Raw genomic sequence first — 14,813 nt, 5'->3', positions numbered from 1 at the left:
ATTCCCTGTGAATGGCGTTCCTCGAGTGCAATAGTTAAATAATTCATGTTCGAATTTGCTCTCTTGAATTTATTGCAGCCTGTTTTTCGTTGATTGTCTTAATTTTTTAATGTGATTTTTGCCCCAGACTTGTCTTAATTTTTTAATGTGATTTTTGCCCCAGACTTGAAAAACATAAACCGCGAGAGAAGAAACACCTGCAGCGCAAGGCCGTCTCATAACCTTTTAAATTGATGCATTTGAAGTCAATCAAAATGCGGTGTTTATTTTTTTTGCTTGCATTTGAACCAGGGCAGAGGTGGTAAAAGTGTTTTGCAAGTTTGACGTCCAATTTAATTGACGCCAGCAGTTGAGATGCATATGACGAAAATTGTGCACATCTTTAAAATAGTGATTCCAATTAGTTTGTTTATATTTGACCTGGCTCCAAATATTTTTTTCAGATCGGATTTTCTCTTTTTATTTGACCACAGATTTTTATTTGAGAAAATAGACACATTGCTTTTCATTGCCGAAAAGAGGAGTGTGGATGAGATTCGGACCCGGACTCTTTTGAAAGGCTTTGGACGCTGTGCTGCCCAAACACAAAGAAGTCAGGAAAGCGTCCTTGAACCTTTTCAATTTAACATTTGAGCGAGCCCACAAAGAAGCATTTTTAAATTCAACATTTGCATTCTTGCCCCTTGGGGGTGTGGGGGGGGGGGGGGGGGCTCCTCAACCTTTTTCAAATTGTCTAAAAATAAATGTTTACTTTCGGACAATTTCATTCAAAGACTTTTGTCATCAAACCCAAAATATATTTTTCGGGGGATTAATTACATTTGTGATAAAGGACGAATCCCTAATATCAAATACAAGACAGATGGAGCTATGGTGTGTTCCAAGTCATAATTAACAGCATTTGCCCATGAAATGCCCTTTTTACGCCACATTAAACAAGGGAAAATATTCTTCTTCTTCTTTTTATTTTGACAATAGGCCTAAATAAATAAATCCAGCAATGTAAAATGTTCCATCACACAGAAGACGCCTTTTCAATGTGTTTTAATGACTTTTAAAATCAAAGTCTTATACGTGTGAATTTATACAGGTAAACATTTATATATAGATTTTTTTGGAGCAACAAAAAAAAAAAAAGTAAAATAAAACGTAATGTTTGAGGAAAGCTGTGCACGTACATAGAATATCCACAAAGTGCATCGAAAAGTAAACTCCCTGACGTTCAGGATAGAAGCAACACGAATTAAGAAGAACAATAAGAACATGGGAATGAACACGTGGTCGTTAGTCATATACAAGATGCAACTCACATTGTCCCGAGTTCAACAGGTTTCTCCTCACAATTAAATACTGTTGAAGCGTCTGGAGGTGAGATCTTATTTTTGTTTTGAAATATTCCCTTATTAAATTAAAATAAGACCCGTGTGGGTCATTTTGATCCCCATCAGGGCTCGTGGTGGGGGGACTGGTCCTTAACCGTGATCCTAGGGTTGACCCCTTCCAAAATAAGGTCCGGGGACTCGGACCTGGGGGTCTCCAGGTTGCTGGTGTCGGTGTCGCTGTCGCTCCCCTTCTTGCCCCCGCCCCCGGCCGTGTGCGTCTTGATGTGCTTGCTCAGGTGGTCGCTGCGCATGAAGCGCTTGTTGCACACCGGGCAGGCGAAGCGCTTCTCGCCGGTGTGGGTCCGAAGGTGTCTCTGCAGCTCGTCGGAGCGCGTGAAGCGCTTGCCGCAGAAGAGCCAGTTGCACACGAACGGCCTCTCGCCCGTGTGCCAGCGCAGGTGCGCCTTGAGGTGCGACGTCTTGCCGTACACCTTGCCGCAGCCCGGGATGTGGCAGCTGTGCAGTCCCTTCCGCCGGAGGCTGGCCCCGGCCGGTCCGAGCCGCTCGGCCTCCTGGCAGTTCGGGCAGTCGCACGTGGCCCGCCCGGAGTACCTCCGCGACGAGCGCGAGGAGCCCGAGCCGCCCCCGGCGATCATGGCGTTAGCCGCCGCGGAGGTGTCCGTGTAGGCGGGCAGCACCGTTTTGAAGCCGTCCTGGGCCAACAGGTGCTGGCCGGTGGTCAGCAGGTGCGACGCGCTGGGGCTGATCCCCGTCGAGCTGAAGGCCGAGTGCGTGAGAGACGAGAAATCCGCGTTGTAGCCGCTCAGCTGCGAGTGGATGGCCTGCGGGGTTCCCGAGTGCAGGGTGCCCTGGAGGGGGCCCGCGGGGTTCTGGACGTCGAGCCACGAACCCGGGTTGGTGTGGACGTCCCACCAGGACGACGCGCCGTTGGCCACCTCGCCGGAGATGGTGGAGTGGAAGCCGGACTTGTACCACGACTCGTACGGGTGCGCCATGCCCACACGCGGGTACAGGCTCTCCGCGGACGTGTGCACCTTGGAGATGAAGGCCGACTGGCCGGACTCCTGGCTCGACACGCCGCCGCCGTTGGAGAACAAGCCGCCGTAGTCGCTGGAGAAGGCGGCCGACGTGGGCGAGGTGGAGGCCAGGCAGAAAGCGCTGCTGCCGGCGCCGCTCGTCGGCGTTAGTCCCGTCGGGGCGCGGCTGGTCGCCACCGCGAAGCCGGGCAGGGCCGAGCCCAAGTTGCAGCTCGACGTGGATCTCTTCCACGGATGAAATCCACCCTTGGAGAAGGCGCTGGAGTCGGGCAAAGTGGTGAGGGGGCTCGTGTTTCCGATTTTGTTGCAGGTCGCTGCCAGCATCGCTAAAGGTGTCGTTCCAAAACGAGGCTCTTCCTGGGGAAAAACAACAAAGTTCCACTTACACACCCCGCGTGGACGTGTAGCATAACATTCACTTTTCCTACTGGTCAGATTGCTTCTTTTAAGTTGGACTCGCAAAAGTTGCCTCACTTTGAAAACAACTCACCCCAAGGATAGAGGTAGCCATATCCAAGATGTGTGCCGGAGGTGGCAAAATGGGCGCCGATGTCGAACCTGCTCGGAACCGGAGTGATCCAGAGCCTCCGTGTTGTGGCTCGGCTCAACACGGGTTCTGTTCTGGCTCCAGTCTGCCGGCACTACTTTTTAGTTGCAGCGAGCGTCTTGTTTTGAAGTGCGGCTCGCCGAGCGCACGCAGCCAATCGGGAAGCGACTTCTGGGAACGCGGAAGCCGTCGGCCAATCGGAGAAGTGAGCGCGCGTTGAGACGTCGCCTGCCACGCCCACAAGCCAGTTGCTTCTCATCCTCGGCTCAGGCTCACAGAATACTGTAGCACACCGGATTTGGCGTTTTTTAAATGCCCTCCTTTTATTTTTATGAATTCCAACGTCTTGTTTGATTCGTTTGTGGTGACTCATTCAAAAGGTAAGCATTTTTCATTCATTAAAAAAAATAATCTGTTAAGCGTTACGTCACATGCATCAGGGAAATGTTGACAGCAGATGACTTCATCACATTAAATCACAGCTGGGATTTTATTTTAACGTGTGAATCATTTGACCATAAACAAGCACAGAGAAAGGGAAAACCATGCGAAGACTGCAAACAAAGTTAAATTGTGAGTGAAAATATCCAAATAGGTGACGAGTGGCGATGATGATTGATTTACTGACAGCCGAACTTGCTGCATAACATCTTCATGCTTTCGTGCGCGCTTACACTGACACGTGCTAAGAAATGTTCATGTCTGACACGTGCATTAAAAAAAGAACATTCACGTGACGCCAAGGACAGACATAATTACATTAAATAATAGGATGCTTCATAAATAAAAAATTATTACGGTAATATTGTTATATGTGTAAATCCCCTCCAATTTGTTAAATGCTGAAGCAATTTTACAAAGAAAGCCCAAACGAAGCATACGCAGCAGTATTTAAAACGAGCCTCATAAAGCATGAATGGTATCAGTCAACAAAACATGATTGTTCAAACAATCCTACAAAAAAAAATGCACACCTACAATGCACGACTTAAAAAAAAAAAGCATTTTGCTGGAAAAATGTTTGCAATCACGGCAATGCCACTTCAAAAAAATGCTGCTAACGTTATTAATTGTCAAATTTTTAAGATGAAGAATTTCGTTAACATAGTTTCCTAATATTTAAAACAGGGCAGTGCATTTTTTTCTAATTCTATTGAACATATTTTAACACGTTTAACAAATATTGAGCCCGCTTGTCTAAATATGAATCCCTCAAGGGCCTTTTTTTTAAAAAAAAATAAATACAATAACAACAACAACAAAACAAAGACGTACATTTTTTCAAATGTATTAAGTTTATTAATTCATTTTGTAAATGTAAAATATATAAATAAAATAAAATAAATTTATTTCAGGACAAAAGGGGCCCCTGAGGTTGTGTTTCTGTTGGACGTCCATTTGCGAGCACTGCCGCGTGCCAATTAGGAGCCCATTACACGCCATTAGAATGATCAATGTACCTTAAACAAAGGCATGATTTATTCGGGCGAACGAAACGCTTGGCGTCCATTGTGGTGAGTCTAAAAGTGGGGGTGCGTGCCTTCACCCCCTCAAAAAAAGCGACCTCCCCCTGGAGCCTGCACTTGCCTCATTCACATCCGCATTATAACTGCCTCACTTTCTGCGACATGCTGCAGGATTATTGGCCATTTTTTTTAGTTTTTTTTTTTAATGTGCCATTGTGTTCCTGTGCGGTTTAATTTGTCTCTCTGCAGAGGGCAAGTTGACGTGAGGACACTGAACTCGAACAAACAGGGCAAATGTGACGTGCAGTATATGTGGTGGTTACATTTGAAGGAAATTATTGCCGCAATTATATGAGCAATTTGTCAAGATGACTTTTACTTTTAGAATAATTAAATCAAATCTTAGCATTAATGTCTGCTCTGCTATGGTTGCAACAAGAATGCGCATGTGTGGAAATTCAACAAAAGTGGCATACGTAACATGAAATATTTGTGAACCTGCCACAATATTCAAAGATAACACTTTTGTTTTTATTATGGTTTGCAGACGTACTGGATCTAAATGGGAGCTGTTTAGAATGTTTTGCTGACCTTATTTAGCAAAAAAAAAAGAGAGGAAAAATATTAGATACACTTCTCCACATGAGCCACAATATTGAGTCATCTCAGACAGTGTCAATCAAAAGTTCACATTATTCTGTTTGTAATGGTGGATTACGATTTGGATTACGTAACATGGTGCAGTGTACCTAATATTTTGGCATAGTGTAAACAACAAAAAAAGTATAGCCCAGTTACAAAAAAAAAAACCCGTTATACAGTAAACAATAGAGTAACTGTTAAATTTGTGAGAAATGGCTCCAAAGAAGGTATTTGATATCAGAAAACAGCAGAAAATAAAAATTTATATGAGTGGCTCATGATGACAATGTCTCCACAGGGGAACGGAGAAGATGTGGCTAAAAGTCCAAACGGGACGTGTGGACCTTCCCAATGTGGTAAATGGAAGATTGTTTATGTTGATGATGTTCTAGTTGTGCAGCTGTGTGATAAGTGAGGAGACTGGCAGACTGGCTAACGCTAAAGCTAGTTAACAGCTAGCCGTTAACCTCAACTAACAGTAACCAACTCTTCACTCTCATTAGCCGACACCCACATCACTCACCAACAAAAGTCATCAGTTTCCACCTGAATATTAATCGACAGGATAATCAGTAGAATAATCTAAAAATATTCGATAGCTACAGCATTAGCTACAGTAAATGTTTTACTCACTGTTTGAAAATTCCTCTACAAAATCCCCTTGAAGGTTTACCGGCGAAAGTAAAACACTTACTCTATATTCCAACGTCCACTTGTGCACCCGATGGTGCTTGTTGTGTTGATGTGGATTGTTCCTTGTTTTCCTCGTTCCAAGGTGACCCAAGACAAACGGCAATCTTGCTTCATCTTAAGAGGGACCACGTGCACTTTAGCAATCTTGAGCAATTTCACCTTTATAGGACTTGGTAAACTGTCATTAGACTGTGAAGAGCACTGAGTGAAGGGATTGTCCTGGATTCCAGTTAATAAGGTGGCATTATAAAATAAGGACAGTTGTTATTGTCTGTAGATTGGGAAGGACGCTCAAGTTTCTTACTGTGTCTTGCCGTGTCATTATAACATGCTGGATTTGTTACATTAATTCTATTATGGACTCTTTTTACACTATTCATCAACTTGCACAGGCAGTCGTATTTCTGGGTGGATTTTACTGTCAGCCCAACAGCCCCCTTTCACCACTGTTTACGTTTTCAGGACGTCAAGCTTTTTTCAGCGTGCTGACAAAGAGTCAGGCTGCTGTTGAAAATTTCCCCTTCTGCACCATTGACCCACATGGAAGCAGAGTGCCAATTCTGGACCAGCGCTATATGATTCCCTCTGTCAGTTCCACAAACCAGCCAGGTAGGATGTCTCACCGTTCGCTTTTGACATATACGCTCACGGTCGTTTTGCTCTCGCTAAAGATCAAACTGCTGCTCTTTGTCTATGATGCATGATTGGCGCTCCATTCAAGTCACTTTTTTTGTACTTTAAGAAAGGAAATATTTGAGCTGTTAGTCAATCCCATTTATGGAGGGTCCTCCAGCAGGGCTGTACATACTCATGTTGTGATATGCATGTATTTTAGAACGTGACCTTGAATCTCACTGTTCACAATAAAATGGATAGGCGTCATTCAAACCTACATTATTATCCGTCAAAAAATAATATTTGATCCATTTGAATTGGCGGTCATTACGTTGTTCAGGGATGTAAATTGGCCAAGTGGTTATTACGTCTGCTCCGCACTACACAAAAACCGAACAAGTAGACAATATGAACAAGAGACAGAGCAAAACAAGAACACTATGAAACTAAAGGAAACGTGCTCAAAACAATCCAGTAATGCAGATCACGCAGATTATGTTCATTCACAGCTTTGAGATTGTCAACTGTGTTGGTGCACCGCCTAGTGGTCGATGTATTTGCGCATGTGTAAAAATACTAGTAGAAGAAGAAATCGGATACCGGAAGTGTAGCAATCTCTTGAAAATTAGCCGACATCTCTGCTCTAACATTTTCTTGTGGTTCTTTCCTGTTCAAGCATCACCTGTAAGTCATTTCTAAGACAACTGCGTGTAATGATTAACATGCAATGTGAGCCGAATTGTAGATGATGTTTTGTTGACTAAAAGGCTAATTACTAATGCTAATCGCGATAGCTTACTGTTAGCATACGCTAATTTTGTTGGTGTCTGTATGATAATTCATTCTTTCAGTTTCACATTATAAATAGTCAAGTTCACCGCACAGCTGGAGTCTATGGAGTTTGTTTATGAATGTTTAGCTGTTTGGCTAGCTTCTCGACTAACAAGACCTTTACAACATTATTCAAGTACAGTTTTTTTCATTTCCCCATGTTTAAACCCAGCGTGCATAATGTTACAAAGGCTTACAATGATATTGAATATATAGGAATAAAACCTCTGTCTTGTTTTTGATGGGAACATGGGCTTACTATTCTATTTGGTTGTGATAGTGGTACTTGGAGAGCTAAGTATTTAGTGTTACAAAAACAAGTTTGACACTCCTAGTACAAGGTGGTTAAACCATAGCAAAATAAAACATTCTCAATGTTGACATTGCAGGTCTGCTAAAAGGTGCTCACGCTGGCCGAGTCTGGGAAATGCCTTCCAGTCCCCAACGCCCGCGACGGCATCTTCCACGTGACACTTTGCCACATTCCTTGTGAGCGACTCCACACGGTATAACAGCGCATGGCGAACATTGTGACACAGCTCAAACACTTGCAGCCTTTTCAAAGCACATGCCTCAGTTATGCACAATTTGTGTTAGGTGCAGAGATCAACGTTAAAGTCACAATTCATTAAGTGGCAGCAAAGCTCACATTTCCTATGAAAAAGCTGGCTCAAAGCGAGTGACAGAAGTACAGAGGTTTCTTGCCTGTGTTAAGTTTCAGGAGCTATGTGGCATGGTTTGAATTATGCTAGCATCGCATGCTTGTTTGATCTCGCATTGTATACGCACCATCAACATTCATGTGTGCTTTTGGAAGATTTAAAAGTTATCAAGAGACCTTTTGGATGAGAGAAGTGCTGCTTTTGCTGCCATGTTTTGTTTTTAGTGTTCTTTCAAAAACATTTTTAACTGAGGAGGTTCATTATAGGATTATGTTCCTCTGCCAAGGCCACACACGCTCACATTTTAAATCTAACCAAGAAATTGTGGTTCAACTTAGCAGCGAGAATATTACAGCAATAATTCTCATGAGCGCTCAGCTGGGTCGTAGTTGAGGAGGGAACTTAATGAATCTGTCACCCCTGCTTTAAAAGGGAAGTCAACGCAAAAATGTTCTTTACAATTATACGGCTTTGTGAAATATGAATTAAGCAGCCAAATCCACCAGTTTTTATCCATGTCAGGGCGGCCCTTTTGCCTCTTGTTGTCGACTAAAAATGACGTCACGGTTGCTCAGGGCTCACGTAAGGACCAATCATGGCTCAATTCTGACTTTGGTCACATGACGTTTGCAAGCTGAGCCACGATTGATCATTACCTGAGCTGTGATTTCATCCGATTGTGTCGAAATTTTTAAGCAAATTTACTGAAAATGCGCCAAACGGACATGCGACTTATGTCCGTTTCCATCTGTTCTTCTTTTTTGAATATTGAGAGGAGACCCCGCTGCTGTAGGTGGCAGTATACACCATAAAGATGTGATCCACCAGTAATTTAAAAGAAGAAGACCAGGAAGCGACTGCGCCGTGCGTTTCTTTGCTGTTTCCCACCTAAAATAGCATTAATATTCGCTTCTTTAATTAATTCCAAAACGATTTCTGTTTTGTCGTCCCCCTAAAACATACCTTACTTAATCATCCGACATTGCTTTGTGACTACAAGCGTACATGTGATGTAATATCTGGTCAAAACGTGCGACGTGTATCCGGTCTTGCCAGCGGTTATTCGCAAAACCTGTTTCCATAGCCAAAATTCGCATTTTCCTCTTTTTGATATGCTTCAAAATCCACCCCCTCTAAGCGTAAAAACTTTTTCTTTTTTTTTTTGTGAATTTTGGGCCCTTTTTGGGATTTGTAGCGTTTCCATTCAGTTTTATTTTCGCATTTATTGAACATTCGACTAAAATGGGTGGATGGAAATCCCAACTATTTTCAGTTGACAGAAAGTGACAAAATGGCCGCCCCCTCAGATGGATGAAAACGAGTGTAATACTGTGCGAAGACTAGCCAGGCATCATAGAACATATTGTAAAGAAAAGTTTTGTGTTGACTTCCCCTAAAATATTAACGTGCACACACCAAGCGTTCACACGCCCGCATAAATGCTTTTTATGTCAATGGCATGAAAAAGCTATTAAAACCAGTGGGAGTGGCTTAAATGCTTTCAACAGAAATGAGAAGGATCAACTAGGATTCACTTTGTGTTGAAGAGTTGACTCATACAAAGGTCGTTGACCTTGTTTTTCCACGCCGTCACAGGCCTTTCGACTCTCGTTTAACATTGTTTGAACGTATTGATAAAGTCGTTATACTAAAATAATTTCCTAACCTTAACCCCCTATCACCTAACCCCACCTACTTTAAAACTATTCAATCATCGCATCAACATATGTGACTTGAAACAATGCTGATCTTTCTTTTTAAATTGATACTAAACTCTCGTGACAACTTGCCGAATGGAATGTTTCACTCCAACTGGTCGGTTATGGTAATGATCCGAGGAGTGAATGGAACACCACTGCAGTGCTGACACACCCCTGCGTTCTGGAACATAACTGGCAACATACTTTGGCATTTTGTTGATTGTTGGCGACCATTCGTACCCTGCCTCTCAAAGTCAGCTGGGATTGGCTGCAGATCAGCCGCGACCCATATGAACATAAGCGGCATAGAAAACGGATGGATAAATATTTCTCCAGGTTACACAATGCCGTTCCATGTTGCTAATGCTGATCATGCCAGCGGTAGCTTTGCGGCTGACTGGTTTGACACTATTTACTGTAAATCATTGATTGCTCCTCCCTTTGATTGGACGTTTATTGGATTATTACTCTGTTCATAATTGTTAGGCTGTCACTACGCATCTTTTGCACATTTGTTGTCTATCAGTATTACCGCACTACGGGGAATTTGTTGCTCAATCACTTTCTGTATTTTTCACAAGGAATGTTCAGTACCACTTTTTTCAGACCGATACCAATATGAGCATTCACTCCAGTACTCACCGATACCTTTAGTATTTCTCAATATATAAAATTTAGATTAATAAAAACACCATTACAATAAACTTAGAGCTTTCTTTCCGACGCAGATGATGATCCTCCGACGTGTCGAACTCAGTCTGACTGATTTTTGACTCCACGAGTACCGATACCTTAACTCTTTGACTGCCAAAAACGTTAAATAACGTTTAGTAAAATCCTATGGAGGAGTGCCAAAGACGTTAAAAGACGTTTTTTTTTCAAAACAGAGGTGAAACTAACCATTTTCTATTGTTGATTACTGAAAAACGGAATAAGGTAGAAACAAACTTTTTTTTCTGATGAAAGATGAAAGTCCAATCTTTCATTTGGTAGTATGTGTGTTTCCATAGTCCAAACACAATTTTCTGTGGACCTTGAAAGATCAGTCAAAAATGCTTAAATCGGCTGGCACCCACGGCATCCCTTTTCTGAAAACGTCTGGCAGTCAAAGAGTTAAAATGGCCTACGTATGGGTATTCTCCCATCCCCTGAAAGAAGATTCCAATTCATATTTTGAATCATCCTTTCTGGTAATGACGGTCTCATTGACTCACAAGTGATGTCTTTAGCTGTGCTGCAATAAAGGAGGCGAATGGGAACAGTGTCTCTGTGTAACCAGCCATGTACTGATTATATGGCATGCAGTATTTGACCACTATGGGTGAGTGATGTGATGGTCACTTACATGCTAATATTTTTTAGGGAGCTGGCGTTTATCCATCCACATAGCTGTTTTCCATGTGAGAATGAGCTGGCAATTGTTCTGCAGTCTTTTAAATTTAATAGACCAAACCTGCGTTTGTGCTCCGAGTAAGTAACTAAGCTGCTCATTTTATCAACATTGTCTTCATTTTGGAAAATACTTTTTTAATTATACTAAAATCTTTAATGTGTGCCTTTTAAGACTTTTATCCTAACCTGCATTCACTTAAGGAAATAAAAAACAAAGTTTAAATCAGTTAATAAAGTGCGAGAAAGGCCCATTTCTGTTCCACAGTGCACCATGCGGAGAATGTTTTTGTGAGTGAGAACTTAACAGCCATGACCGCAACCCCATCAAGAAGCTTTGGAAAGCACCAGAACGCAGATTGTCGCACGTTAAAATATTTTGGAATGTGGTGTAAGTGCAACGCTGCCCAAAATTCATGGCCCGGTTCGTGTCACGGTTCGATTTCCTCTTCGATCGTTGTAATATTTTTTTCACGGGATAAAGTGGGCAAAAAGTGCAGACGTGCACACAAATTTGGGTGATGATTGATTGCACTCTTCTGACGTTAAGTGGCACTGAGCATTATTACTCTTATTTTAAGCGTTTTCGAATGTCCTTGCTAATGCCTCGGCGCTGACTGGACCGCTGCGAAATCAGCGATGCCTTAAACAAGGCCCACATGTTCTACCTCATCTACTCTTGTGTTCCCAACAGTGGCGGCACTGCCAGCTCAACTGGCCATATTCCCACTTGTTTGTTTTCCATCAATTTAGTCGTCTGAATGCTAACACGGAGCGTCACCTTGACAATAGAGCAATTGGTTTTTCAAGACTAATCTGCGGTTTTGTGTCACGCATTGTGAGGCCTTGGGGCATTTAAACCTCATTCCAGACACCTGACTTACTGGTACCAATCTATTTCTGGTGCAGGCTTTTCTCGCACTGGGACATTGAGTTCAATAATAGTCAATACAGTATAATAAAGGGAACAGTTTGCTTGAGTTTGAATCCTTTTTGTCCGCTATGAGATTGATAAATCTGTAAGGACACAATCCAGTCTGTTTTCTTTAACTTTCCATAGAATTCTATAAACATCTACTTGATCCACTGTGCAGGTTGGTTGCAATCCTCTGCCAAGAGTTTTCTGTAACTGACGGCAGAAATGGCATCTCTCCAGGAATTATACCTGAGGTTTCACTTGCTCACATAGTTTCCGTAACCACAAGCATTCATAGTGCTCATAGTTATCACCGAGATATTTGTGTGGCGTGTCTGTGGGTGTGTCCATGCTTCGGTGAAAATATAGGCGTCTAGAAAGTTGCTCAAAACTTCGGATCTCACCAACATCTCTGCGTATGTCACAACTTCACAAGACAACTTTGCTTTATCTTTGACTTTTGAAGCGCCCTCAGCAAAGGCTGTTAAGAAGCGAAGAACACAAAATTGAAGAATATCTTCCAGAAGTTCTTCCCACATTCCCCCAAAAATTCATTTTCAGTTTATTGAAGACTCAGGTTTGCAAACTTTGCACAGCAAGTAACATCTGAAAAATGCGCTGAAACCTATTCGTCAATGGCGACGTACACCAAAACGTACTCGTTTGTCCCTGACGCGTGACAAATTCTTAATCGGGTCCATGCCCTCCTCAGGGGCGAACATATATTTTTTTAAAGTACTAGAACGACTCATTCACTGACAGCCAAATTAAAAAGGATCTTTGACGTCTATAGTGTTGGACAAATGAGACAAAGTGTAATTGCACATCCACTACAGTAGGTGGCAGTGGCGCTCTCATTGTTAAAGAGTGTTCAAGGAGTATTAGCTCCTCTGCAGACGTGTACTTAGAGCAATTTTTAAAACGACACTATTTATAGTTGCGCCGGAGTGTTGTGGAAGGGCGCAAAATATTTTCAACTTAATTTGGTGTCATTTCTATTACTGATGGGAAAATTAACATTTTAACAAAGTGGAGGTGATGCTACAGCATTCAATTTCAGAAGCGGGACACATAACGTGCGAATCACAAGGACGTTGCTGAATTCCTTATATCTGTTCGCCATTGTCAGGTTTACCTGTTAGTCATTTATTAAACACTACACAAAAAGGAGTGAAGACACTCCGTTTTTGTTAGACAGCTCGAGAGGAGAGGAACTGCCTCATACATTTCACTACTGCACGCTCTAAAAAACGTCCCCTCCTCTTTTTTTAAAATAGTTTTCACGTTACATGGGTGTTCCAACTCTAACCCACTCATCACTAAAGGCAAACATGCTTTATTTTTTCAATCCTTTGTTTGCTTTATAATCTGTTCCCCTTTGGCGTGCACGCTTTGTTTTTAGTTCATATTAGTCGTTGTTTTAAGCAATATTGGCAAATATGTGTGCGGATCATTTAGCGGCGGCGGGATCATCCTCCTCTTGTGCGCTTTTGTGTTTGAGGTGCTGTCACAGCATTTAAATGAGCGTTTTGCTCGAGCGAGAATGAAGAGTTTTTGTCAGCTTCCACTCGTGGCGGATGATTAGAGCAAAATGCCTTCCCATCTTGAGTGGAGATCGCCACGGCTCCAAATAAAATCTTCGGTGATTGAAGGTCGCCATATTTTGAATTTTAATGGGCCCCGCAAGATGAATTGCCTGAAATAGACTAGCGACTCTTCCTGCTTCCTCCTCCTACTCAGCCCCCCCCCCCCCCCTTCCTTGTGGCCCCCCCGCCCTCCACTCCTGTCCACTGTGAAAAGAACCACTGGGAATGGCAAGGCCCGATGATCATAGAATTATTGGATGGTGATTCTAAACCTCTCAAAAAGGAGTTGCTATGGAGATCTCGTTCCAAACTGTGAAATGATTTTGCTTTGAAAGGCCGGAGGGTCTGAAAGGCGAACACATCATTGTTCAGGTGGCGGTTGGTTAGGAAATTGCTGGTGGGTGTGCAATCAGCGGCACTATGGCAGTGAAGGACCTGAAAAGGTTTGTTCGCTGATGCGGGACAACACTTGTGTGCATGCGAAGCTTGCTCCCAGTCCAGGCACTCTCGTGCTCTCCGCTTTAGCAAAACAAATGGAATGTCAATGGTCAAGCTAACGATGAGAGGTTGAATCGATTTGGTTCGGGTATTTTTTGGGGTCACCATCAACCTGATCTTCTCCACATCATTCGACTTTGCTACACATTACCATTATTTTTCTGAAGAGTTTTTCTCATTTTCTTGGAGTACAATAAGAAAAGGAAGCTATGTATTTATTATCATGATGATTATTCATAAAAACATACAAATGTTCTAAAAAGTATAGGCAAAATCTTAGTAACATACACAAACAGGTAAAAACAACAACTTCAAATCCCCCCCCCCAAAAAAAAAAACAGAATTTAAAATACGAGGACAAATATTGGAAAAATAATACTAGGAAAAATATGATCATGGCAAATTCTTAAGGGGAAGAAAATTAAAATATTAGACAACAAATACAAACAAAAATTGTCAAAAATATTTGTTAAAAAAAATACACTCATATTGTTCCCCAAAAAGTAGGCAAAATATTGCACAAAATTATGCCAAAACACATTATACAAAAAAGTACACAAATACAGAAAGATCGGCAACATATGCATAACATAGCAAAACAAACTCAAAATATCACCCAAAAATATTCGAAAAATAGTCAACATTCTAAAAACGAATTCTTGGGAAAATTATAACTATTAGACAAAAAATGCATAAAATACAAAAATATGAGGCAAAAATATTGGATAAAAATATATAATGAATATATTAGACAAAAAATTTACAAATTCTCTCCCTGCCCAATACTAGGCGAAAACACGAAAAAGAAAAATATAGGTGAACTTTGAGGTGTTCTGGTGTCCAAGGTTTACCATGGCTAGTAAACATGCACATTCAAGTTATATTATT

General features: G+C 42.0%; 2 protein-coding genes across 8 annotated transcripts in view; one reads left to right on the top strand and one right to left on the bottom strand.

Moving 5' to 3' along the window:
* Nucleotides 1-1,028: 1,028 nt before the first annotated feature.
* On the bottom strand, nt 1,029-3,017 carry sp9 (sp9 transcription factor). Its single transcript, XM_077580210.1, has 2 exons — nt 2,871-3,017; nt 1,029-2,737 (listed from the first exon to the last, which is right to left on the bottom strand). Exons 1-2 carry the CDS (start codon nt 2,889-2,891, stop codon nt 1,445-1,447), a joined length of 1,314 nt encoding a protein of 437 aa, XP_077436336.1. The 5' UTR covers nt 2,892-3,017; the 3' UTR covers nt 1,029-1,444.
* Nucleotides 3,018-6,931: 3,914 nt separating this feature from the next.
* Nucleotides 6,932-14,813, top strand: part of LOC144060919 (uncharacterized) — a 46,034-nt gene continuing 38,152 nt past the window's right edge. For 6 of the 7 annotated variants that reach the window (XR_013296039.1, XR_013296038.1, XM_077580866.1 and 3 more), the window contains exons 1-2: nt 6,932-7,027; nt 7,564-7,680. The gene's annotated coding sequence lies outside the window, so the exon portion shown is untranslated. The remainder of the gene's footprint in view (nt 7,028-7,563; nt 7,681-14,813) is intronic. The other variant, XM_077580863.1, reaches the window with a different exon arrangement.

Source organism: Vanacampus margaritifer, chromosome 11 (assembly GCF_051991255.1).
Source record: "Vanacampus margaritifer isolate UIUO_Vmar chromosome 11, RoL_Vmar_1.0, whole genome shotgun sequence".
In the NCBI taxonomy this organism is placed as follows: Eukaryota; Metazoa; Chordata; class Actinopteri; order Syngnathiformes; family Syngnathidae; genus Vanacampus; species Vanacampus margaritifer.
Note: the sequence above shows the minus strand (reverse complement) of the source record. Positions and strands in the feature narration are given on the sequence as shown.

Coding starts and splice junctions, on each gene's coding strand:
- sp9 (XM_077580210.1), bottom strand. CDS start 2,891: ATGGCTACCTCTATCCTTGGG. Junction 2,738..2,870: donor TGGCTACCTCTATCCTTGGG/GTGAGTTGTTTT, acceptor GTTTTTCCCCAG/GAAGAGCCTCGTTTTGGAAC.